This window comes from Trachemys scripta, chromosome 19 (assembly GCF_013100865.1).
Source record: "Trachemys scripta elegans isolate TJP31775 chromosome 19, CAS_Tse_1.0, whole genome shotgun sequence".
Taxonomy (NCBI): domain Eukaryota; kingdom Metazoa; phylum Chordata; order Testudines; family Emydidae; genus Trachemys; species Trachemys scripta.
This window is the reverse complement of record NC_048316.1, coordinates 10529763-10556331: the sequence shown is the minus strand read 5'-3', so window position 1 is coordinate 10556331 and position 26569 is coordinate 10529763. Positions and strand designations below refer to the sequence as shown.

The window sequence follows — 26569 nt, the reverse complement described above, 5'->3', positions numbered from 1 at the left end:
TGATGAGGGTCTGAGTCTCAGTTCAGGCTACCAGGCACTACTGCAATCTTACTAACGATTACTCTGACCTTTCATTGGAAAGTTGGCAGGAGGGAAGAGATGGGGAAGAAATAGGGTTAACCTTCTACCGTATGTTTTAGCAAATCATTTCAATCCCTGGGAGCCTCGGCACTGCAAGTTCTCGCCCTTACCTGATGCAGGCGACTCCTTGGACTGAGATCCCTGGGACGCCGGGCGGCTTCCACTGAACAAGTAGCCAGAATCTAAAAAGCAAACCAAAGAAACTCAGCACAGGTGCTAAATACTGTAGCAAGCACCAAGAAAAGCACCTGTATTGTCCAGCCTCACTAACACAGGTGACAAGGGGAGGCTGTAGTAGAGGGTAAACGTACCCGCTCCAGCAGCTTCCTCCCAGGACTGTTGTGTGCTCTGCTAGAAGGGGCACTTCATAGCCCCAAGCTGTCTCACTGTGGCTAAGGGGACACAGGCCTGACGTGCACAGGGGTTTGAGCGTTCAGTCATCCAGTCCACCTCTCTTTCTACAGAGCTGGCTTTCCCCCCACCGAGGGCGACCAGAGGGCATGCTGCTGAAGACAAACTCAACTAACTTACGTGGACCCAGGCGGCCGGGCGGCATTCGGGGACCACTGGCGCATTGCCCATGCAGAGGACCCCAAAGGAAAGCTACATGGACCAGGGCTAAGCCACTTCTAGCTCTAGTTCCATAGTCAGCATGATCCTGGCCCCATTTGTTGCTTCCTCTCGGCGCCTCCTTTCTTCCCTTCCCTTAAATCCTTGTTAAAGCCCCTCATGACTGGTTCCCATAGCACCCCGCCCCAGGGCCGCCCAGAGGATTCAGGGGACCTGGGGCAAAATGGGGGAGCTGCGGCGCTTGTACTCACCCGGCGGCAGTCCGGGTCTTCAGCGGCATTTCGGCGGCCCTTCAGTCGCTCTGCGTCTTCGGCAGCACTGAAGGGCCCCCCGCTGCCGAAGACCTGGAGCGACTGAAAGGCCCTCCACTGCCGAAGACCTGGACCGCCACCAGACCACGGCTCACGGGGCCCCTGCGGGGTCCGGGGCAAATTGCCCCACTTACCCCCCGCCCGGTGGGTCTGCCCTGCCCACAAGATAAGGCTCAGACGAAAAGTCCATTTAAGACTGTGATGGAGTGGGGAGTATTGACCCGGGAATGTTGTGTGGGAGTTTTACTGGTACTGTCTGCTTTGGTGCTGGATGGTGGTGGGATATCAGGGTGCGACTTCTCTTGAGGGAGGATACCTGAGCACGTAACCTGAGCCCAGGAGTGGGTTGGGGCCAGGTGACACCTTCTGCCCAGGAAACTGGACAAATGCGGGAGGAGGAGCTGCGGTGTGTGGCTGGGTGAGACGGCTGGAGAGGGTTTCAGTTTGGAGCTGGCTGGGGAAAGAGAGGGAGGCCCAGAACCGGGGTCTGGCCTCAGGTCCCAAGATGGACCTGACTGAGGGGGTCCTGTTTTCTATAACTACACGCTCTGTTTTGGACTGTGTTCCTGTCGTCTCATAAACCTTCTGTTCTACTAGCTGGCTGAGAATCACAGTGATTCACAGTGATTCACAGGAAGTTGGGGGTGCAGGGCCCTGTCTCCCCCACACTCTGTGACAAAGACCCTATAGAGTGTCACCCCAGGGTCCTGCCCTCTGCCAAGTGAAGAGCCCTCCAGTTTCAATTCAATGTTCCCCCTTCCCATTCCCTGCCCTGCTGTGCAATGTGGCGTTGAACAACCGTCACCTTTCCCCCTAGAAGTGGCTGCATTTCATTGACTGGCAAAACTAGGGTTAAACTATTTGGGATCAGAGAGAGAAAGAAACATACGGTATTATTACTACACCATATGTCTCAGCTTCCCAGAGAGTCTGAGCAATGGCTGCATTGTGTCAGAGCGTTTCTGGTGACCAAGGCTGCTAAGTAACTATTTCTGAGTTGCATCCCCTGCCTTTTATGGTTCAGTTCTCCTGCCTGAGCTGGAAATGTTCAATGCTGTAGAGGGAGCCAGCACCAACTGAATGCCTGAGAAGTGCAAAGGCAAATCTGTGTGCTTAGAGTGCACAAGTCCTCCCTGAGGGATCCCTTCTCTGCCTAGCTGCAGGGGAACAGAGGCAGCCAGCAAACTTCAAAAAAGTTCTGGGTAGGAGGCAGGCTGAGAGTCCCACAGCAGTGAGAGAGGAGAACTTGTGCCCCCCCCCCCCCCCCCCCCGTTCCCCAGACAGCCTCTGCAGGTGCGGCACTCAGCATGCTCCTTTGCTCTACAGCTATGGACAAATTGGGACCTTTGGTGCTTCCCAAGAGGATCTTTATCCTTGTTTGAGTTCCTCTATCTTAAATGAACACGAAGCTGCTGGCCTGACGAGGAGCTGGGGAGAGGGTCTGAGAAGGCAGCAGGAAGAGGAAAAAGAAAAGCTGGCAAGGAGACTTGTGGCTTAACTGACACCACTCTTTGCTGCACAGCACCATTTGCCAGTAACTTACAGGACTTTATTTTGGGGCTCATTACTTTCAGGATCCCACCTCTGCTCAAGAGATCCTTCCAGTTCTCTATGATTGCAAAAGACAAACCGAGCCAGGATCTTTAGGTTCTAAGCCCTGTGCTTGGAGAGTCCCCTGATTTGGCACGGACTTTTGGATCTGGACCCCCGCAGCACCTTAAATGTGTTGCTGGCTCAGTGCTATTTTAGAAAGTAGCAATACCAGCTCCCAGCAGTCGCTTGCATGTGGCTCCCTCACCAGGGAGCCAAGGGGCATTAGGTTCACATTTCCTGCCATGCATTTGCTTGTCACTATTTTAAAGGATGGAAGGTAGAGAAAAGATTCCACCTTCTCCTGCACAACTGAGCACGCAACTCTCTCTCTCTAGATTCACATTCTAGTGACAGAATCACACAAATTTCCATCTGCGTCTCTGGATGTGCAGCGAGGAACCTAAGGTAAAGATCAGCTAAAGCAACTAGAACCAGGAGAGCCAAGCGTTATACCCAAAACCTCAGGCCTTACATTGTCCTTTGGGACAAAGCTATTTAAATAAATATTGTTAGAGGTGCCAAAGGGGTTTGGAGACTGAAAGCCCTGTTATGCGCCAAAGAGATGCAGGGCAGACAGAGCAAGCTTCCATGCACTGCTCAGCCCCTGTGCCTCAACCTGGAGCTGCAAAGCCATGCCAAAGTATGGACCACACAAGGGTGGGTGGGTGTGGGTGTGGCAGAAGGAATCAGAGCTGCATGGCAGATTTGCACCTGCTGTCCCCAGTTGTAAAGCACTAGGAAGAAGGATGCTGTGCCAAAAAGCCACCGTCCTGCTGAAAGGTTTTGCACGGCTGTTCTTTCAACTGCTCCTGATAGATCCAGGAGAGCTGCTGGTAGCATGAGCCAAACTGAACAAAAGCGGCTCGGCTGCTCTTACCACTGTGGTGTTATTCTAGAACCCATCAGTGGCTTGGCCTCTGACACTTGATAATCACTCACTGACAGGGCGCGGCAGAGCTTTCCTTGGATGGAGAGCGGCGTGTCCCTGCTGGTTTCAAGAACAATTTAAGCCGAGGTTTAATGCACTGGTAAGAGAGAATCTTTCAGCAGCCTTATAAATCTTCCCTGCATTGCACAGACCCTTGTCAGAGGCCCAACCAGCCAAGCGGTACAAAGCCGGGAGACTCGGGGATTGCAGGGTTGTGGCTACGGCTGTGTTTGTGCACAATAAAACCAGACTTAAATGATGGGCCAATCCTCTGCCCCACCAGTTTGTAGTGAGAAAAACCAGCCTTACCCGCAAGCAGATGTACGCCAGTGAGAAACAGGAAAATCAGGGCTAGTTTACACAGCGAGTTACCGCTCAGCAAGCTGGTGCACTGCAGATTCACCCCCACCTGGCCGTGCAGTAACGGTCACGTAGACAAGCCCTCAGTCTCGGATTAGGATAAGCTAATTTAGCCCTGGTCTACACTGGAGGGATGGGGGGTGGAAATCGATCTAAGTTACGCAGCTTCATTTACGTGAATAATGAGACTAGACGCGATAAATTGATCCCTGCTGGATCGATCGCTGGCCGCCGATCCGGCAGGTAGTATAGACATGCCCTAAGTGACTCAGGCCCTTTTTGTTCAGTTATTTTAAGACAAAGACAGCTCTACACTTCTTTCCACAACCACGATCGTAATTAGCTCACGCCCCCCCCCCCCCCCGTCATTGGCCCAAGAACTGAACTCTTTCACTCTTAGACGATACCACAAGAGGTGAAGGTTGAGCACACTGGATGGGCAGCGTGCAGGGGAAGTTTGCATCATTGCTGCCTGGGTTGCACTTATTTTAGATGTCTTCAAGCTCCAGAGACAACAAGTTTGTACCTTTGACTGGCACTGAATTCACATTAAAAAAAACAAACAAACCAAAAAACGGCGCAGCTTTGCAGCCTGGTTCTCCCCCACGTGAAGAGATTTAAACTGTAATTATTATTATTTAAACTCAACAGCTCTTTTCACCTGCCTCGGCCAAACACATTCCTAAAAAACAAACAAACAAACAAACAAACACCAACAACCCCAGAAAAAGAATGGGTGTGTGGGAAGCACACATTTAAATTGAGACAGACCCGGATCTCAACACTGAAATGGAGACCACAGGCTGGGGCACTTGTTAGGGTGTTTAAAAGACCTCAGAGACACTCAGAACTACTACCAGAGCGGGTCTGGGACCGGGGTATGGAATACAAGACCCTGCTGATGGCTGTAAGTTCTCCCCAGACCCTTCTGGCTCCAGTTACAGCACACTGGTCCAGACGACAGATTTGAGCAGTGTGTTTTACGCTTCTGCTGCTAAGGAGGATGGGAATGCCCCACTCTAAGGCTCTGACTTTTATTAAGCTTCCTACCTCCCTCCCCTCACCAAAAAAATACTTCTAACGCATCGTACAACCTCCTGTGGGTGAAATATTTGCTCCCACCCCACCCTCAAACAAAGGCAATTTGATCTCCCACAACAGCTGAGTTGGAACAGCGCTCCCACCGAGGGCAAGGACCCATGCTACATTGATTGCCATCCATCTCCCGAAGAAAAGTCTCAATGATTGATCTTTCCCTCTCTTCACAAGTGTGGAGGGTAAACTTTTCTAAGCTGCCCTAAGAGACCCGGATGCCCCTTTATTAGGAATTGGAGACCAGAAGCTTTGAGGAGAAGATCTAGCCCATCCAGACGTCTTGAGGCAGTGCTTCTATCAGAGCACTCTGCGTTAGGGGAGAGAGAAGTTAACAAGCTGGTTACTTCTTGGTTTACCACCTTACATTTCACGGAGATCCATCCTGAGGAATTCTGAACGGATACATGAGCAGTCTAGAGTCCAGTGAGATCTTCTAAATACTTGAAGGTCTGAAAGGGCGAGCAAAACTCAGACCTGGTCTACACGAGGAAATTGGGTTGGTATAGCTACATCACTCAAGGGTGTGAAAAATCCACACCCCTAAGCAACATAGCTATACGGACCTAACCCCCAGTGTAGACAGCAGTAGTTGGATGGGAGAATGCTCCCATTGACCTAGCTACTGCCTCTCGGGGAGGTGGATTACCCAGGCCGACGGGAGAACCCATGGGGCAGCTGGGCCGCTACAGAATCTCTCGTGTAGATGAGCCCTGAGTCAGGGAAAGCTGGAGGTTTAAAAAAACAGGAGATTGTTAAGCAAAAGTCACTTTTCAAAGACAGGCTCAATCTGACGGCGGGTAACAAGTGAACGTTGCTCTCTGCCGCTTACCTCAAACACCCTTTGGAGGGATGGTTCAATGGTCTAAGGATCAGATCTGCAACAAACACAATTCCCTGAGTCCACAGGTTCAAATCCCAGAAAGGTTGACTCTGCCATCCCGGCCTTTGCTACTGGAGACACTGACTATAAGGCAGGATCTTCTGTCCAAGGGAGGGTCTTCCCAACTCTTCTGCAATTGCTGGGACTTGGACCTACTAGGGCCCCATAAGACTGATGGGTGACTCCTGGTATGTTTAAATGCGTTTATTGTTTTTATGATGTTTTCTCAGTGATTTTTGCTTTAGGAATAAATGTGCTTGCTTAGAACAGCAATTTATACAACTGGTAAATCACACCTGTCATCGCCCTTGGAGAGAAAGCAAGGCATCCGCGCTGGCCACTAGGCAGTCTGGCTTGCTGGGGGTATTACAGTGAAAGGCAAGGGGCTGTGGAGCCTTAAAACCCCTGGTCAGAAGGCAGTGGAAACAGGGTCCCTACCAAGAGACAGGCGATGGCAGTTCTGAGTCCTGACTGGGCACTCCTGGAGTGGACCACGCAGGGAGGTATCCCTGATACTGGGATAGCCGTGCTGTGGGGCTGAGATATTCCGACCGCTGCCTTTTGTTTCAGCAGTGGGCAAAGCAAGCCCTGTGCCTGCAGCCATGGAGAGTTTTGGGTTGAAAGGCCCTAAAGGAGACATAGTGACACACTTGAAATACAAATCTGAGTGACTGATCCTCTCCTCACATGATTTTTGTGATTACAGATCCTGAGAACTAATAACTTTCAATCTAGTCCACTGCTGGGGAATGGAACTCTCTGGAAAACACAAAGAGAACCTCTAACTAGAAACATTAAGCTGGTCAGTCAGTGGGGGCAGTGGTCTTTATTCCTGCTTCCTACCTCCATGAACTCCATCCACAGCTACTCATCTACCAAGCTAAGAGCTTCTTTGCTCTATCTAGGTGGTGATGATACCGAAGTTCGTTGTCTAGTATTAAAATCAACTGCTTGAGCAACAGCCATGGCAGAGCATTGTATGGTACTCTTCTGCACTACAGGGACTGCAACCATCCAAGGATCAATGGAAAGCATTTACACGTAACCTTTATCAATAGCTGCCACACGGGCATTAAGAATTAGCTTATGTGCACGAGCGCTAGCTTACAGGCTCTCTGTTGCCTTTGAAGAATCGGTTATACCGAACCGGCAGGCTGACCATCTTAGAAGCAAGTACTATACTATAAATGCTGTGCCTATAGAATCTACAAGATACCTAATGTAAGACCTGCAAGGAGAGAGTGTGTATGCCCAATTCGTCACTGCCCACCAGCGTGCACTTATTTATTCCGAATAACCAGCATTCATCAGCATTTGGGGGGAGGGATAGCTCAGTGGTTTGAGCACTAGCCTGCTAAACCCAGGGTTGAGAATTCAATCCTTGAGGGGGCCACTTAGGGATCTGGGGCAAAATCAGTACTTGGTCCTGCTAGTGAAGGCAGGGGGCTGGACTCCATGACCTTTCAAGGTCCCTTCCAGTTCTAGGAGATAGGATATCTCCATCATTCAGTTTGCACTTTTACAAGCAACATCATAAGGTGCACGACAATGACTTCTAACTAGACTTACTAGTCTATTCGGCAATAGGCCAGTCATATTACAATGGGCGGGATTCCATGACCGACTCCCACCTGAGTGTGAACACAGCTATACTTTCATTTCCATCAGGTGTAGAAGTGTGGTGCGCGCCTTACCTGTCCTGGCTAGGGAAGGGATGGTGCCCAGCGAGAGGGCCCTGTTCAGACGTCCAGGGAGCGAGGAAGAGGAAGCCCTGCGTGGGGATCTGAAGAACTGCTGGTTCGTCAGCTGGAGGATGCTGGGGGGCGTTGGGATAAAAACAGACGGCGAGGCAGCGGAACAAGGGAAGCCAATCCCAGAGCCATTGGGGAACAGAGCGACCGAATCCCCGGAAAGAAACCTGTAAATGACATGCATGACAGATATTCAGCAAGGGATAAATTCCAGCATCAACTGCTCACTGACAGATGCACCAAGAGTGCAAAGCGACAAATCTCCACTCAGCAGTGCAGCTCAGTATGGGTCGGTATGCTTGGTGGGGATGCCAGCATTACGTGAATGCCTAGTCAATCTACACAGGGAACATAGCACCAAATTAATCAGGAGTTGGCATCAAGTGATGCCAATGTGAACCCCACAGACGTTCTATTCCAGCAATACTGAGAAAATCACCATGTCCACCTACCTCTAGGCAGGCTACAAACCAGTTAAAGGAGTTCACAACAAGCTAAGATGTTAGGCCTTGTTTCCATGAGTCAGTTGCACCTGTTAAACTAAAGGGGCGATTTTAAACTGGTTTACTTACAACCAGTGTGGACCCTTACTTCAGTTTGAGTGGTTTATTTTGGTGTCACTTGAATCAGTTCCTAACTGATTTAGGCTAAACTGAAGTAAGTGTCCACCGCAGGAGTTTTCACTGGTTTTAAGTCAGGGGTTCTCAAACTGGGGGTCGGGACCCCTCAGGGGGTCACGAGGTTATTACATGGGGGGTCGCGAGCTGTCAGCCTCCACCCCAAACCCCACTTTTCCTCCAGCATTTATAATGGTGTCAAATATATAAAATGTGTTTTTAATTTGTAAGCGAGGTCGCACTCAGAGGCTTGCTATGTGAAAGGGGTCGCCAGTATAAAAGTTTGAGAACCCCTGTTTTAAGTAAACCAGTTTAAAAATCGCATCTTCAGTTAAACAGGTGCAACTGACTCACGTGGCTACAGTCTTACGCTATAGGAAAGGATCTCATGGTAAAGCAACATTGTTGCCCGCTTCAGCAGTGTCCCATCACCATCGGCTCTCTCCCATGACTTCCAGCATGAATCACAGCATTCATAGGAGGTTAAATTTGAGAGCTGCCAGTTTGCTCCTCCTGTATTTCCAAGTATTGCTTTTTGCTGCAGTTAAATGCAGCAGCAATGTGACTAAGTGATTTATTTAGGCCAATGCAGAATACTCACAAGTCTAGGACTATAGGGGTTAACTCTTGCTGATGAGCAAGGGAGCTTGTATTTTTCTTGGTTCCAGGACACTGACAGGGGGTTACACATTTTTGGTGTGTCTACTGATCCATTATCACATATCTATCAATACCTAAGTTTCTCAGCGTCCGAACTGAAGATCTAAAAGAAGGTGATGTTTAGACTCCAGTGGAATAATACTCAGGGGATTCCATCAATTTACATTGAGGCCTGGGGCTCAAAGCAGTTAGTGGGCCAGATTCTCCGCTGGTGTTCATTGGTGCAACTCCACTGGTTTAATGATCAGCTAAGAATCTGACCAGATGTTGATAACTAGAATGCTTTATGACAGGGATAGGCAACCTATGGCACGGGTGCCGAAGGTGGCACGCGAGCTGATTTTCAGTGGTACTCACACTGCCTGGGTCCTGGCCACCTGGTTTCATGGGCGGCGAGTACCATAGGCTGGGGGAGGCTGTGCCTCCCCAAAACAGCCAGGTGTGGTGCTGCCCATGCTCTGCCTCCAGGCTCCCCCCTCCTGCTTCTGCTCAGTGTTGCTCGGGGGGGGGGGGGAAGAGAAGAGAGGGGGTTCAGTTGCATGCCACCCACCCCCCCGTCGCTCCAGGCCTGGGTGAACGGAGGTGTTCGGCCACGTGCCACCCGCCCTCCTGGGCTGCGGCTGCCCTCTTGGTGCTCTGGGGCCGGGGCCATGCCGCCCACCCTCCCCATGCTCTGGGCGCAGAGCGTCGGGTGGTAGGGACAGGACTGGGGACTAGCCCCTCCCCAGCTGGTTCCCCGCATCACCCATGTCTGGTTCCCTGGACCATTTCAGAAAGCTTCCAACCAAGTCTCAGGAGGGGGCTAGAGGACAGTGCTCCAGGCCTAAAAACATAAGAGGAGATGTAGATTTAAAGACGTACATACCAAAAATGCCAGTGTCAGATATTGTAAAATAAAGCTCTCACAACTATATAACAGGGTTCTCTTCCATAGCTGGGACAACCATGCCACAGGGATGCGTTTTGGTTTTTTTAAATAGGGCAACACAAGACAATTTTCCCAGCATTATACCCACAGGATTACTCCATACAAATAAATATGCAGTTAGCAGAACTGCATTACAGGTCACAATTCTACCACCTACCTTTACATTGGGTTCATAGCCCTCTAATCAACCTAACCAACCATCTATCAAAAGTAACTCCCATTTCCGCCCTCTTCCATTCCTCCTGGCAATTCTGAAGCAACCATGGTCATCAGAGTCCCTGGATATGTACGCCTAGCTCAGGTGATCTACACAGCATCAGACACACAGAGTCGACTATGGAGCACACAGAGTTCTGTTCTCATGACACTACAAAAAGCGATGCTTACGCAGGCTCCAATATCAGAATTATGGGGCAGGCACACGCTTAGGGCTAGTCTACACTGGCAACGCTAAAGCACTACCGCGGCAGAGCTTTAATGTGGCTTGTGTGTCTGTGGCAGAGTGCTGGGAGAGAGCTCTCCCAGCGCTCTAAAAAAAACCCCACCTCCACGAGGGGCGTAGCTCCCAGCGCTGGTGCACTGTCTACACTGCCACTTAACAGCGCTGAAACTTGCTGCGCTCAGGGTGGGGGTGTGTGTGTCACACCCCTGAGCGAGAAAGTTGCAGCGCTGTAAATTGCCAGTGTAGACAAGACCCTAGTTTCTGGTGGCTTTTTTAAATTGTATTTTTGAAAGATGTCACAGGAAAAACCTGCTTTATTCAAATTTTAAACAAGATAGCCCCACGTTCTGTTGCAGGATTTGTAAAACAGTTAAACTACAGGAGAGGAAAGCAAGGGGCGGTGAGAAGCAAACGGCCAATACAATGAAGAGTAATGGGAGAGACAGTGCAATGACGGGACATCAGAGCAATCTATTTGCACACTTCAGGCCCATTACTTAGAAATGTCAGAAGTCTAGGGACTCTCCGATGTTAAGGAAGTGACTTCAGAGCAAAGTGATGTAGCCCTGTAGTTACACTGACGGAGCATCAACTTGTTAGAGAAATACTTTACGTTTTTGTAGTGCCTGCTTGCAGAGGACCTCAGAACGCTGAAACATCTAACTAATCTAGTCTCAACATCTCTGTGGAGGTAAAGTGTTACTCCCACTATAGATGGGAACACAGAAAAGTGAAGTAACTTGCCCAAGGTCATACAGGAAGCAGAAGAGGGAGTAACCACCAGAATTCCCCGACCCTGTGCTCAGATTTATGGTGATTTATGCTACATAGCATTTTGAAACAAATGAAGCACATGTCATTCTCTTTCATGGATAATGCGGTGATCGTGACAATACAGCAACAAGACAAATTTGTCTAGAACAAGCAGGTTAATTTTTAAAAGATCACTGCACTTTAAAGGACAGAGTCAACAGCTGAAATTTTTCTCTCTTTTTAAAAGCAATCTGCAAGTATGGGACAAACGCTCAACTATCCAACTAGTTTCACCTATCAGGCTAAACAAGATCGGCATCAGCCAACCTTACAGTAACGTTCTCAGGCTGGACATGTGTTTTAATAGAGGCAAGCAGCTTATCAGTTAACCAAAATCTTTCCTCTGCTTAGATTCCAGAGGGCCTAAAACAAATGCTGTGCTTCTCAAGTCTAGCTTTACCCTTTAATGTTTGCACTCCCACTCCCCCAACCCATGCACCCAGATCCAAGCGCCATCTGTGGAGCTGAAACGGATGTACACAGCTGGACCAGGATGGAAACGAAACAAGACGATGTGTCAGTGGAAGTCGCCCATCCCAGAGAAGTATCCACCACGCACAAAGTGGCCAGAGCAGCGAACAAATAATCCAAGTCATCACACATGGTTGGTCAGGTTGCTTTCTCCTACCGCCACACCTTGCTAAGTTTTGGGGCAAAGGGTTTGATTTTGGACAGCTCCTCTCTGTGCCTGAACAGTGTGTCTAGCTCACTGGCTGTTGGAGCTTTCTCACTTGAGAATTGTGAAGATTTTAGTCATTCAGCACTTTCAGAGTCCATGACTGGGATTTAAGCGACTGTTTGAGTTAAATTTTTCCCTCCTTTTCTTCCTGTAGACCATGCGGCTCTACAGCCTTACTGTGTCCTAAACCTCACCCAGGCAGAGGGTCTCCAGTCTCCCAGACAATGGAAGCAGGGAGGGAAATTATACCCCTTGTGCCATATTGAAATGGGAACTCTTACTGTCAAGAAGGACAAGAGCGGCCAGATAATCGGAGTAGAGCGCATCAGGCCCCTGGCACTGACCAACGGGGAGGAGAGTTCAGAAGAAGGACTCTTGGTTTGACTAACTGTGAACAAAGTTAGGTCCTCTGGCTGTTTTAAGTCAACAAGCATAGCTTAGTGGATGCAAAATCCTGCCCCTTCTACTACACCCATTGCTGTGGCTTGTCCAGTGGTAACGTCTTCCCCTCAGCTATAGTGAGCAGTGAGTTAGGCACTGCCTAGCAGTAGAGCGCTTGCCTAAGCAGTTTATAGAGGCAGGTGGGAAGGAAGAGAAGGAAGAACAGAGTCACTGTGAAGGAAGCAGCAGCCACATCAGCCCCTAAAAACACAGCAACGCAGGAGAGAGCTGTGACCTCTTCTCTGTGCCTCCCCAGGGGGTTAAGAACAGGCTCTGAACTGCGTTGCTCCATGTTGTGCATGTATAAACACTTGAGCAGCAGTGGCGAAGTGATGAAAAAAGGCTTTGGAGTCAAACGGGTGTTGGAAATAATCAGGGCCAGGAAGCCGTTTATTTTAAAACTCAGTGTCATGAACAATAATCTAGTATCTTGAGTAGTGTTTACAGTGATTCTAAAATTACTAGACAGTCAGCCACAATTCTACTGTACAGGTACCTTTAAATATCGGGTAAGTAAAACGTTGCCTGATATGGGACAGTATGCAGGACTGGAAGAGCCGCCTCTCACTGGCAGGGGGGTGGATTTAAAGTGCACTTCAGAACTGAATACTGTCCCTTTGGAGAACATCCGCTACTACTATGAAAGCCTCAAGCGTTAAGCTGCACGTTTCACCCCAGCTGTGCGCACGCTGGATGCTGGTCACAAGCAGCTCTTACAAATTAAGCCAAACCCCTCCCCCCCCTTCCCCAATTTCATAGACAGAGTCAAACAAGCTGGAGCAATGGCACCAGCTATTGTATTAATATCATTTTTTATAATAAGAGCATAAATAATTCCGCTACATGACAGCCACATATATACCTGCTGCAGCGTCTAACATGATTATTAGCATCACACAATTTCAGCTTGCTTTAAAGTAAGAAGAGCACACGTTAAAACAAAACACTGCAACAAAGAAAGGTTACATTTCCCTCCTTCCCCCATCCATCTGGCACACCCAGCTCATGCACACCACAGACTTGTACCAGGGAGGGGAAGGAAGGGTTAATAGCAAGGGAAAGCTGGGATATAAATATGTTGAAGTAAAAACCGCAAGGGGGTCAATTTACATGCAAAGGCTCAAAGCAGGTTTCGGAAGGAGAGGAGCAGCAGCTGGGTGCGTTTCCCTGCTGCAAATCCTTCGCGCTCCCTCTTCCCCTGCCAAGGTCTGCAAAGCACCTTGGAAATATAAAGCACCATCCAAGTATCCTCTCAGACCGAGCCAGCCCCATTGGTAGGTAACAGGACAGAAGCGCTAGCCCAGCTGAAGGCCGGGCTCTCTGTCCAAGCCAGCGAGCTCAGTCCCAACGGAGGCAAAGCCATTTAGTGTTGTAGAAGTTAGTGTATCAGTCCACTTCTAACACGGAAGCAATTGTTCCTGCTGAGAAGCAGCTGCCTCCCTCAGCCTTGGAACGGAGGCTGTAGAAGGAGCAGAGTTCACAGACAGAGTTTGTCAGAGGGTGGCCAGGTTTAGACTGATGCACAAAGCCAGCCACCGTTTCTCACCACCCACTATCCCGGCATGTTTGTAGCTTCACGCTAATAAGGCAGAGTCCTTCCTTGCCCCAGTTTGCATCCTGCACTTGGATCTGCTGGTGTGCCACCAAAACGAGGCCGATAGAAGCACGGAGCACCTGGGCTGGGTACAGGCACATGATCACATTTGTGTGCACAGACCTGCAAGGCTTTGGGAATCTTCAGGCAACAGCCCTGCTTTGGTGGCTGATAAAACAAACCACAAGCTTCCTTGCTGACTGATCTACAGTCCAGCTGAGAAGAGACACAGCAGGAAGATTAGGGGAGCAAAGCACCTTAATTCCTGGTCTGGCCCACTGTGGTGAACAGCCCAGATGGCATTCCGACTTGGGCGTTTCAAGAATGACCCTATGAAAAGGCAGCATCGTGATTTATTTATTAGCTCTGGTGACTGCAGTTCCAAAGACAGTCAAAGCATCTGCAAGCAGTCAGGCTGCAACAAGAGATGAGAGCCTTCCACCCAGATCTAACGGCACAAAAATACCCAACCACTCACCCAGTACGACTGTACACCCTGTATGGATCACCCAGGGTATGGAAAGGGCCTACGAGCTACAGTGAGTTAGGCAAGATTGGTACAAGGAGGACAGGGCAGATTAATTTGGAGTCTTCCAGTGAGTCAGTCACTGACAGTTTGATTTCACTGCATTGTGCAATTCCATTAAAAAAAAAAAAAAAAGTTATTTCTACTGATTATTTCTAGCCACATGCAGCAGCACACACCTGCCGAGGCACCCAGAAGTGTGAAAGTAACATGACAGCGTGTTTGACGAAAGCCTCTAAGGCTAAAATAAAATTGCTTCCAGTATTTTCCAGAAGCTTGTCTTGCCTTTCAAAGTTTTGATTAGAAACCTTTTAGAGATCCCAAAAATCTGGCTAAAAGCACTCTGGGCTCTCTATCCCTTCAGCAGTACAGCTCAGCAGGTACCCAAAATACCTCTTGATACACCAAGATGTTAAATTGTCAGGGCATGTATATTTCACACTCCCCCTGCCTTGGGGTCATTAACTCCAGTTTGAGCTCATGCTTGCCAGCGAGCAGTAACCGACTATCCAGATCAAGGGATTCTGGCCGTCCACAGTTTAAAGATCGATTATTGTCTCGCTGCTGCCTCGTGTCTAACTTCCCCTGCACCCTCGCCCACCCCCACAGCAGTGTATCGGAGGAAAGAGAACGGGGCTAGAGACCAAGCACACTGGATGCAGGGTGACATAACACGGCCAGCAAGCTGGCGTAAGTTTCTTTAGAAAAGGTGCCAGAGACTTATAGTGGCTAGAGGCAGGACACATCTAAACAGTTAGAAACAAGGGCACCGTCAAAGGGAAGGGAAGAGGGCAAGAAGCCTGCCACATGACCGAGGTCCAAGCGAAACCTCAGCTGGAAAACCACCGCCGAACCTTTGGGTGCCAGGAAGAAAATGGGTCAAACGGTTCTCAAAGGACTGCTGCTTGAGCTGCCGTTGAGCATCTTCTTGCCAGCTGGGAAGTCAGCCAGGCTGATCCTTGGAGTGAGACCTATAAGGTCAGAACAGCCTCAGCCCCTTTCCCTGCTCCCACTGGCAGCGTGGCAGGCTCCTGGAGAGAGGAGGCGCTCGAAGCAGCACCGGAGAAGACAATTCCCCTAAGGGAACAGGCACGGACAGGTGGGCAAAAGAACTTCCACCCTTCAGAGAGCTGCAAGCAGCAGTGCAATGCAGATTGCAGCAGCACTGAAGAGGCCTTTGCCCTGCCGTGGTCTGGATCAGCTGCTGTGGCTGATAGCTCCGCAATAGGTTTGATCGGCATCGCAATCCTGGGATGGGCTCAAAACAGGTAAGACTCCATCCTAGCAGGTACTTGGTGTATCATTAGCCACGGAGCCTTTCGGCTCACATGGGGTCAGTGTGAACTCCCACAAGGACTTTATTAGCTTTTGAACTGGATGCCCTGGCAAGAGCTCACAGCCCTCTTTCCTGGAACGGATCTGATGCGTTCCCTTAGCACGAGGTTCCCCACATCACAGCCTTTCCCCAGCACCCGCTTCCACCTGACTCTGCGCCAGCAGCCTTTGGACAGCTACACATCTGCCATGCACAGCGCGCCCTGTGGTTACACAGGGATGCCAGAGAGGGACAAGCAACCTAGAGTGAAGAACTGTTAATGGCTGTGCAGTCACAGCCAGCGTGATTGGCAAAACCACAAGGGGATCAGTTCCATACCCGGCACTCACTGTCCTGAGCACAGTGCTCCGTGCAGAACCGGCAGAAATACACACAGGCAAACGATCTGATCCTTGACCTGCCAGCCCTCTGCAAACCCAGCGGAGGGGCCCTGGTATACTGTGGAGGATGAGAAAGAACTGGGACACTGCAAATGAGCAGGTGGGATTAGCTCTTTACCCTGCAAGCTCCAGTGCTTTCCTCACTGACCACCTTGTTCTGCCCTCGTCTCAAAAGGTTCCTCCCCCTTGCCCTGTTCCCCTCTGCACACACACGTGATGGCTACCCACTATGCTGGCCTCCCCTGAGCTACAGACCTTACTGGGATAAAGGGCAGGCCATGCACAACCCCTCCTCCACCATGAACAACAGTCTCTTAATGCCAGTACCATGTGCTTGTTTGGGCACGAAGCACCCATTATTCGCTAGCCCTGGTCGAGGTGCTCAGGTGCAAATGACCCGGAAGCTGCAGACAGCTAGAGACAAGAGTGCCAGAGCAACCTCCTTTAGGTGTCTGTAGAACTGGAGACTGCGGAGGGCTGAAGAACAGAAGTCTGAGTTGAACACAAGAAGCTTTAGAGGACAGATGAGCAGAAGTGCATTTGCAAAGCTGCGGGAGCCTTGAGGCAAAAGTGATGCCGCTCATGCAAAGAGCTCACCGACGGACACCCGGCAAGTCTACCAAAACCCGCTGGTGTCATCAGAGATCCAGACGTGACCATGAGATGATAGACATGGGCAATGAAGAGGGGAGATTATTTCCTTGGCAGCTCGTTAAAGAGGAAATCTGAGAACCGGAAGGTCCTCTGGTTCAGAGAGGCCTCACAAGATGAAATGAGCAAGTTCACAAGGCTAGAAGGAACCTTTCAGCAAGGCAAGGACAGAGGCTGTGGGTCTCTAGCCAGCTAAGCCGGCAACGCAGCGGAGTGAAAACTTGGCTCTCGCACCATATAGACTTTGCTGGAGACTGAAAAACTTCCAAGCAGGGAAACAGAAAAGCAAAATACTGGACACTCAGCTCAACAGGACTTGCATTTTTATGCAGCTTAGCTGTGGACGGAGTGAACCGGAGTCAAATCTGGCTCAACTGCCAGTTAATTTATTATATGGTTTTACCCAAGACTGTTCTGATGGTCAGTATAGCTATAGTTACTGATGCATTTGCAAGGATTTATTAGGCAACCAGTTGGCCTGTAAGTGACCAAGCACCGGCGCTCATTGAGAATGACCACTTTGTTAGATGTCCATGTCAAAGACTAGGGACTGTACCACATTCATAAAGGACCTGTGAGCAGACACGTGGCCTGTTCCGCTTCTTAGATCAAATTCCCTCCCGCTACAATTCCATTTTGGAAGGAGAAGGAGCAAAAAGAGAAATCACCATGTCTCTGGGAATCTCTGGCTTGAGGGGGTGACACAAGAGGATGGCTGTGGGCAAGCTTCTTCACTCCTTTCTTCCCCTGCCAGGAGCCCATGTGATGCCTTGCAGCATTTGCTTTTAAAAAGAAGCCCTTTAATGCAAAGGATTGTGTCCCCCATCGCAACTGAAGCCCTGTATGGCAATCTCAGAGAGTGCAAGAGTTAAACCAGTAATAGAAAGCGAGGCTCTCACCCTGGCAGGTGCCCCTATAGGTTGGGGTTGAGCAAGGCTGGCAGAGCAGTGGGGAGAAGCTTGCCTTTGCAAATGCTGGGGCTACTGTAGGATAAGTAGGTCTTGATTCTCCAGAGCAGCGCTTTTCACGAGCACCAGAGTTGTATGTGTGTGTGTTTGGGGGGGGGGGGGGGGGGAGAGCAGGGGGTGTTTGTTTGAGGGCAGAGAAGGGATTTGGATAGTAAAGTTACCTGAAGAGCCCAGCAAAAATTCTCAACAAGAGAGATCTTAGGGTAAAGCTACATGGTCAGGCTCTGTGCATGGGCTTCCTGGAATAGTCGCCAGACATGGTTACAGGAGTTACTCTGACAGCCGCCCAAGTTACAGTCGCACTGCTGTTTCTATAGGAAAGAGGATGGCTGTACATTCCAGCCTGCAGCCAGCTGACTTGGTTTGCTCTCGCTGGTCTGATGTAATCTCCAGTTCAGCATTACAACTCCGCTATCTTGGTGAACAGTGATTACAAGCGGAACTGCAGTGAATAGTTAAAGAGACATGAAAAATTGTTTTAAAAAACCTCTAGCTTTCAGATATTCCCTTCTAGTTCATTATTTCTCTCACTCCGAGTAGCACCATTGACTTCCTCGGTGGGAGACGCAGATTCTTTCTAGCAGGCGCTCCATTCTGATGGAGAGCACAACAGGGGAGCTATCCCAGCAAACAAACACAGGGTAAAGCAGAAGACCATTTAATCTACTGTCAGGATGGCCGCTCCCTGGGCTGTTTCATAAATATAACGCAAAAGTAGAATCGTAGGTAATGTTGCAGTTTCCCTTTTAGAGTCCACCTTTTGCTGCAAGGCCTGTGTCCTACATAACCAAATGCAGGGGAACCCAGACCAGACCATCTAACCCGTGGTGGGTGCCCAAATTGTTCCTCTTGAAACACTCAGCCAAGAGAAAGATCCTCCCTTCCCCAACGCCCCTCAGCATTTGGGTCTCAAGATTTCATTGTGACCCTACTGGAAAGAATGCAGCAGATGACATTTCATGGGCTCGTTTTTTTGGCATGGTTAACCCCTCCCCCATCTCCCAACTGCCACAACTCCAAAAAACCTAAGCACTTTCCTTTAGGTAACACCAGCTAATCCAGATCGGTTTTCATGAAGTCCCATCGAATTAGTAACCATCCCCCTGGATTCCACCTCTCTGGTACTTCCTCCCATCAGATGTCCTGAACTCAGATGTCTTGAATACAAAAGAAGACACTGAATGGAGTAAGGCTTATGGTTATGTATGCTGGAAGACTGACTGTACTGCACAGCGCCTCCTAGTTGTGATTTGTGGCCTAGCATGTCCTCCTCCACTGCTAAGGCTACAGGAGCAGAGAACTCTTTAATGAATAAATAAAAATTGTGGTTCCATTTAGATCTTCTTTACAATTCCCCCCCTCCCCCCAAACCCAGAAATCTGGAGATAAAATTTTTTAAACAGCTGAAGATTTTGCACCAGTCAAAGATACCCTGAGTTAAATAATCTTTAAAAGCACCTCTGTTTTCAAGTTATTAATAGTTCCAGTAAAAAAGCACCCAAGGAGCTCTTCCTATTCAGAGTAGAAGCCAGAGCACGGCAAAAGGACATGCGGTTAGGTGAGGCTACACAATGGAGGGTGAGTGGAAGCAGGTTATTTAACAAGCGTGTCTCATCCCCCTCCCCATTAAGGATCAGCCATGCAGTGTGAGTACAGAGAGGTTAAAATGAATCCAGGAGTGCATTCCCGTCAGTGTAAACTAAAAATGATCAGCACCATTAGGAGACAACGTGGCATAGCCCTTGGGAGGCTCAGGGCAGAGTATCCCTCCATGACTAGCTAGGGATGGACACGCAGTGAGCAGAGCCGGAAGGACAGAAGCAGCCAGAATCTCTTTGGCTGGAGGAGCAGAATGGGGATGAGGCTGCATTTATGGAGCAGTCTGTGAAGCAGCTGGTGGAAGATTTGGCTCTGGGGTTGGTGTTTGCACCACTGGCCGAGGTTTCAGGAGGAGGGAGAATGGAGGCGGCAGAAGCGGCTTCCTTGGCTAACGGAGGCGGCAGAAACGCTATGAGCAGCTGGCTTGGTGGGAAGCGAGAGTGGAAAAAGGAGGAAAAGTCTTCACTGCGCTTCTAGGGGAAAAAAATAGAAAGAAAAAGAGGGGAAAAATAAAGAGGAGAGAGAAGCACCAGTCGCACAGAGTTCGCACAGCTTTTTTCGTCCTTCCCCCAGGGTCACTGCTCTGGCTCTGACCTTCGGGGCCGGTATCTCCGTTGGCCCGTTGACTTTCGCGTGGCCACTGCTGCGGTGAAGCCCACCAGGCAGCACAGGGATGTGGTGCCGAATTTGGCTGTGTCCAGCCAGCTGGGTGTGTCCGCCTTCAGGTACTTTTCAGCCAAGTGCAAACCCATCACCAGGAGCCACAGGACCGAGGCGAAGGCATCGATTCTCCGCAGCCTGGAATGCCAAAAAACGAGGCTGCGCGTCAGAGCAACAAGCCTACAAACCAGCCACTCAGAGCCAAGCCAGGCACGGCCCCGGAGGGAGGCGCTGAGGGGCAGCCTGGGATGAACAGACTGAAGCAGGCTACAGGCCACCTCCCAATAAATTCTGTCATCTGCAGGGCCCCCCAACCTGCCTTGATAAGTTACTGCTCCATTCATTAGACTACAGTACAACGAAGAGACTTGTCCATCCTTGGTAATTCAGGCCATGGTTATAATGGGATTATCTAAGAATTTCCCCCCTCGCCCACAATCTAGATCTTTCAGAGGGTCCTTTGCAACCTCAATAGCATCCCAAGAATCCTCTCCCACAACCCGAGCACTGAATGGGAGACCACCACCACTCATAACATACTGAGGCCTTTTAATCCGACAGGCGGGTAGGCATCACTCTAGGCACAGAGAGGCTCACTTAGTGCCCTAGACAGAGGCAGGACTAGAACCCAGGTCTCCCAGTTCAGCTGGCTTGGGGGATGGCTTGTGAGCACTGCAAGGGGACAAGAGGCCAGTGCTGCCAATTGCTGCATTCCCAGCCCTGTGCTGAGCCAAGGATCAAGAGGGCAGAACAAAACCAGAGCCCCCCGCTGAGAGAGTGCAGACAATCAGCCCCCCCCATCAGGATCTCAAGAAGCCCCCAGATGGACACAGAAAGCAGACAGGAGACCCACCTGATCCGTCCGGCCAGGAGCATGGCTAACAGGCAGGTGACCAGCCCGAGGACGACGACCGCAATCTGATGGTTCCTCCCGTAGGTCCAAGCGACACTCAAGTTCTTCACCGTTTGCTCTGGCAGCAGGTGGAGCAGCTCCCACCAGCCTGCAACTCCCAGGAGAGTGCGATTCTCCGAGGCCGCTGCTGGTCTCGCTCCAGTCCCATTCCTGATGGCAGTGGGGCCAGATTCCATAGGAGCAGGGGCCGTGCCTTTGAGTGAGAAGGGGTCACCTGACCCATACAAGGCCATCAGGACAAGGAACGCACAGCTGAGGAAGGTCAGGAACCGCAGAATTATCACCTGAGTCGGGGTGCTCATGGAGGAGGAGGAAGAGGAGGAGCAAAAGCTCTGCAAAGAGGAAGGAGAAATATCTCTGGTCACAAGCAAAATGAGTTGGGGGGCGGGGGAGGATCCTCAGACTGGTGCCAACTAAACATTTCTACATCATATTGACCTACTGAGCAACTTGGCCTGCCAGCCCCTGTACAGGACTGGAATAGTAAGGGGCTGCAGGTCAACAGAGAGGGGTAACGGCTCTGCAGTTGGGGGGGAGCCTAGGACTGGAATAGCAGGGGATTGTAGGAGAAGGGCCCATCCCTCAAGTTATCACTCCCACCCCTTGCTCAGTCCCACATTTGCTTCCCTATATTTCACAGTTCCCATGCCGCCGGGCAAGCTGGTTCTTCCCACCCCTGCTCCACCCCTCCCTCCTTCCAGTTCACACATCATCCCAGTAAGATGAAAGCATCGCACAGTGAGGGGTGTTGCAATCCCCCAGCCTGCACAAACCCAACGCCAAATATTAGAGACCAGCTCATCAGGGCCCAAGAGGGAGAATTATACTGAGATAGATCTGGGCAGACATCTAGGGCATCATCAGCTGGACAAACTGGCAGGGGACTGTGATCACAGAGGATTCACCGTTATTCACCCCTCTTGATTTATTTACACCTGCAACATCAAATTCGGCCCAAGACCAGAGGTTAGCCCCGTCCCCAACTTAAGCCAAATGTGATCCCATCATCCCACTCAACTCGAAAACTGAACCCATCAGAGCTACCCGAGCAGACACACTCATTTCCAGCCTCGCTCCTGGGGCTGATGCCGACGTGCCTGGTTCACTGCACTGCTCTCCTCGCCACTCACCCTGCCACCCGCGGCCACGTACCTGCATATAGGGCTTGTCGGTCTCCCGGCGTTTGAAGTGGTGGCTCAGCAGCAATGCCCGGAGCTGCCGGTTCTGGTGCTTGATGTAATATTCCACAGCGGCCTGGCACGGGCGGCACAGCTTGTAGGTCTGCTCCAAGTGGTGCTTATATACCTCAATCTCCTCGTCATATTTACCCTTGTGAGAGAACAGGGAAGCAGATCAGAGGCACTGAACCCCAGCAGTCAACAGAGGGCACCATCGCTCTTCCACCGATGCACAGATCCCGATCTCCATGCTATTGAGCATCTGGGTACCAGCCCGGAATTCTAAGTCAGCTGGGATCAAGCCACCCAGCTAGCACATGGGAAACGCCTCTCAGGCCCACACAGCCTGGGAGAGAGAGACAGACAGTGCTGGTAGAGCAGAACCAAGCCACAGCAGCCTTTGGTGGTTTATGGGATATGGAATGCCATCAGCCATGACCTTGCTATTTTTATCAGCTAAGGCCCACACCTAGGGGGAGAGGTGTCCCAGATCTGTAAGCAGGGGCCCCCAGCTGGTACCTGCCCACAGCCATTTCCACTCAGCCCAGGCAAGCCAGCCAGACAAGCTGCTTCCCCTTCTGGTCTAGGTTCAGCAGCCATCACCGGCGCAACCCCCCAGCTCAGATCAGCGCCATAAATCATCATCAATGGTTGTCAAAACAACCTGTGCGAAGGGCGCATTTATCACGGTCACTGGAGCGGAGACGTCGCTCATCATGGCAGGTCCCAGGGCTCTTTCAACACCATCTCCACTGCCGGGCCGTTCTGGGCTCCCTGCCCCAGCCGTGGCATCGGAAGGTCAGTTTCTCCCAAACTTGGCTCCTGTTTCACCAGAGGGGAGCCAGGATGGGCCAGCCCCTCCCCTGCCCACGTGCTTTATTGAGTCTTGCAGGCTGGGCTCCTCTCTCAACCCTACAGCTCAGCAGCAGCTCAGCTAGCGGGGCACCGTGGGAGAAACCTTACCCTGCCCCAAGAACAAACAGGGGCATCCATTCCCCTGGGCTGTCTACCAGCCCCATTCCTTTTACCCTGTGCGGCTCAGAATTCCTGCTCCACAGTTATGATGAAACACAGGTGGCCCTGAACACCGCAAGATCAGGGCCCCCAACCCCACAGCCCAAGAGCCTCAGAACCGCAGCTCCAGCACTCAGGGGGATGTTCTGCTGGCTTGGGGGCAGCCAAAGGGACAGCTCCCGAGCTTTCGACAGCACCCAGCATGGGGACCACTGCCCATAGGGCCCCAGGAGCAACAGCGCCTCGGAAAACAGAACAGACCCAGGCTGTTCTGATTGAACTCCAGCAGGAAAACATGCCCACCCCAGCCTGTCCCTTCCTCTCATCACCCCCCTGATCGGTCCCCACTCCCAGCGCAGAGCTGCAGGGAGATCTCGAGGATGGGAGGGTGCGACTTTGCATGCAAGCTGCTGAGCACTCCCTCTACTGGGAGGAAAAATCCAGGCACGAGGGTCACCTCTGTGTGCAGGTCTTTTTGGGGAGGGCTGGGGGAGGAACGGGGTCAAAGGCAAAGTGACTTGCTCCATGTCAAACAGCAAGTCAGACCAGGGTTCTCGATGGCCCTGGGATTTGTCCAGGGGAGATGGGCACCTTTGTCCCAACAGTTGCAAGACACTGGGAAAGAAGCCACAAGTTGTATAGGAGAGTCAGTTTTGGGGCTTGCTACTCCTCTTACAGTGGCCCACAGCAATGGGGTGTGTGGTGAATGTGAAGGGCTGAACTGGAGATGACAATGCTAGTATTACTTTGTATCCTGTTCGTACTTCACTACGTTCACAAGCGAGCCACAGTCCAGGGACAGGGCAGCTCTCAGCTCCAAAAATGCTCCCAAAAGTTTTGTCTCATTAACGTCTTCAGCAAAGATGGGAAACATTCCAGATTCCTCCCCACCCCTAGTTGATGGCTTTGTCCCCAGACACTTGAAACCCAGGTGCACCACGCGCCCTGCAAACTTCACTGCAAATGGCCCATGGCCAGGATGAGGCTGCGTGGAAGGTTTAATGCTCCTTGTTCGCACAGCCATGAGGCTGCCAACCGCTGCAGTTTACTGTTCAGTTGGGTCAAAGCAGGTGTTTATTACTGTGCCGGACACAGGCAGCTTTATCCAGGGGGTAAGGGAGGACAGGTGCATCTCCCTGGCTGTCAAAGGCCTGCTTGCAGGAGCGCTGTGCCAAGGGCTCCCTCTGCTGGCACATAGCTAGAATTACATAGGGTGACCAGATGTCCTGATTTTATAGGGACAGTCCCGATTTTTGGGTTTTTTTTCCCTCACATAGGCACCTGTTACCCCCCCACCTCCTGTCCCGATTTTTGACACTTGCTATCTGGTCAGCCTAGAATTATATAAGATGAGAGTGCTCTGCAGGCGTGGGAACCCAAGGGACGGGGCTGGAATTTGGCAGCCACCTTCGGACCCTGCCTCTCTTCTCTAAGCTGGAGAGGAACAGTGTTCTGGAAGAGAGTCATCGCACGGGCATGAACCGTGGGAGGTCTTGAGGATTTGAGCATCAGGCTAGAGGGCACAAGAGAGCTCTGCAGCTCACAATGTTACTACACTGACAAAGCTCTTGGGAGGGCCAAGTGACCAGGGATCTCTACAGAAGGCAGCACCGTCCAGAAGGGCAGCCAGGAAACCCACATTCTCTCCCTGCCTCTGCCACTAACATGCTACTCGGCCTCAGGCAAGTCACTTCACCTCTGTCTAAAAGACAGGTGAGAACAATACCTCCATGGTCTTTGTAAAGCAATTTGTAATGGCCGGATGAAAAACGCCATGGAACTGCCACGCATCATCACCATGGGCCACAACCGTCTGGACTGAGATGCTTTGGGCTCCCACCAAGAGACACTCTGAGGAGCTGCTCAGCTGCAGCGGGCTCATCACATTACCGCACAGCCCCTCTTTGCAGGGAAGAGACACGGCTTGCACAGGAGTAAAGGCTGAGCCAGCAGTTTATATGCTGACCCCACATGTGTAGCCAGTGTGGAACCAGCAAATTGTCAGGCAGAGGTGAATCAACCACAGAGGAAGCGAAAACTGCCGCTTCAGGAGCAAGTGGACAGAATCAGCAGGAGACAGAGACACAAGAGAAACCCGAACACCATGAAACTGCCAGAAGGCATCCTCATTAATCACAATCCATGGGTTCAAATCTGCTCCCCGGGAGACATCCTGATTAAGCAGGCTCCAATTACATGGAATAGAGTGGATCAGAAAAAGCCTGCAGAGTAAAACTAACCCACTAGATCCTGGGGTTGCAACCCAGGGGCCCGGAACTTCTCTGCTGTAATAAGGGGGCTCATGGCATGGAACAGGATGAGGCCTACTGCCCTAAATACTTTGCAGGAACAGAGTTAAAAGAAGAAGCTGTGGGTGAGAAGCCCACACCAGAGCGGACCACCACCCCGCACTCCATTGGGTAGACAGCACTGATGCCAATCAGCAGCAGAGCTTCCTAGAGCTGCAGCCCCATTGTCCCACACAGGCACAAAGATGAACCTACTGCTCCCAGGAGAAACATCAGCTGGACTGCATTGTTCTTTTTAACCTCAGTAGCAGGATCAGCTCAACTGAGGCCCTGTAGAAAAGGACAGTGCGCTTGAGAACTACCACGGTGTTGTTCTGCCCATCACATCCCACAAATTTAAGCAGGGCGAGGCCCGGACAGTATTTAGATGGGAAACCTCCCCAGGAAATCCAGCCTATTGGCAAGAAGTTATGTTGGCTGTTCCGTAGGTGGCGCTCTTCCCTCCGTGACTGACATGGTGCTGTTTGGCAGGTTAGCGATCCCACAACAACCCTTGGCAAAGTTAGGGGAAGGTAGCTCCAGTTTCCTGGCCATATTCTAACTCCGCTAATTCAATTCTTCCCGTTTACAATCTCCCTCGCCAATTCCAATCAGAATGGAGAGTCTTTTTCACTCCCCCTCCTGAACGGTTTGCACAAGGTCGCTGTGCAGCCCTGGATGCAGCATTTCACCCTCCAGCTGAGAGGAGAATCCCTCTCCCCCCATTACCAAGCTCCTGGGGCCTGCTGTCATTTGTAAAGCCTTACACAAAAGGCTACTCGTGCAAAGCATTAAAGGGAGGGAGTTCAAAGAGCTGCAGACATCATTGGAAGGCTGGAAGGATTCACTCAAGGAAAGATTAAAAGAAGAATACAAAAACCATTTGGCTAAGTGATAGCTAAGGGTGAGGGGAGAGACATAACCAGCCCAGTAACATGTGCCGAGAAGGGAGAGGAACTGACCTAACGAACGGGGGTATAATCTAGAGGTAATGGGCTAAAATTCAGAGACTCTGGCTGAAGATTGGGGGGGGGGGGGGGGGAGAGAAGAAAGAACGCTCCCCCCCCACACACACACCTGTGTAAACAATTGGTTCTGGTCCGGGAAAGGTTTAGAACCACTGTTCCAGGCTGTGGCACAGTTTCCATAGGGAAGTGATAGAAGTATCCTGGTTTGCCTCATTTCAAACCAAACAGGACAATACTCTACGAAACAAACAGGGAAACCACGCTGTATTTGCAGAGGGACCCAACAGTCTGGACTCTGAATAATAAGGGAGGTGAAGATATAAAGTGGGGCTGAGTTTAACATCG

At 50.8% G+C, this 26569-nt stretch overlaps 1 protein-coding gene across 1 annotated transcript in view; it reads right to left on the bottom strand.

The window, feature by feature from the left end:
• TMEM201 (transmembrane protein 201) overlaps positions 1-26569 on the bottom strand; it is a 49327-nt gene that overhangs the window by 8313 nt on the left and 14445 nt on the right. The window contains exons 4-8 of the mRNA XM_034753120.1: positions 21929-22105; positions 20717-21108; positions 19798-20001; positions 7513-7736; positions 192-263 (exon numbers count right to left, since the gene is read on the bottom strand). Of these exons, the coding sequence (XP_034609011.1) occupies positions 192-263; positions 7513-7736; positions 19798-20001; positions 20717-21108; positions 21929-22105 (1069 nt within the window). The remainder of the gene's footprint in view (positions 1-191; positions 264-7512; positions 7737-19797; positions 20002-20716; positions 21109-21928; positions 22106-26569) is intronic.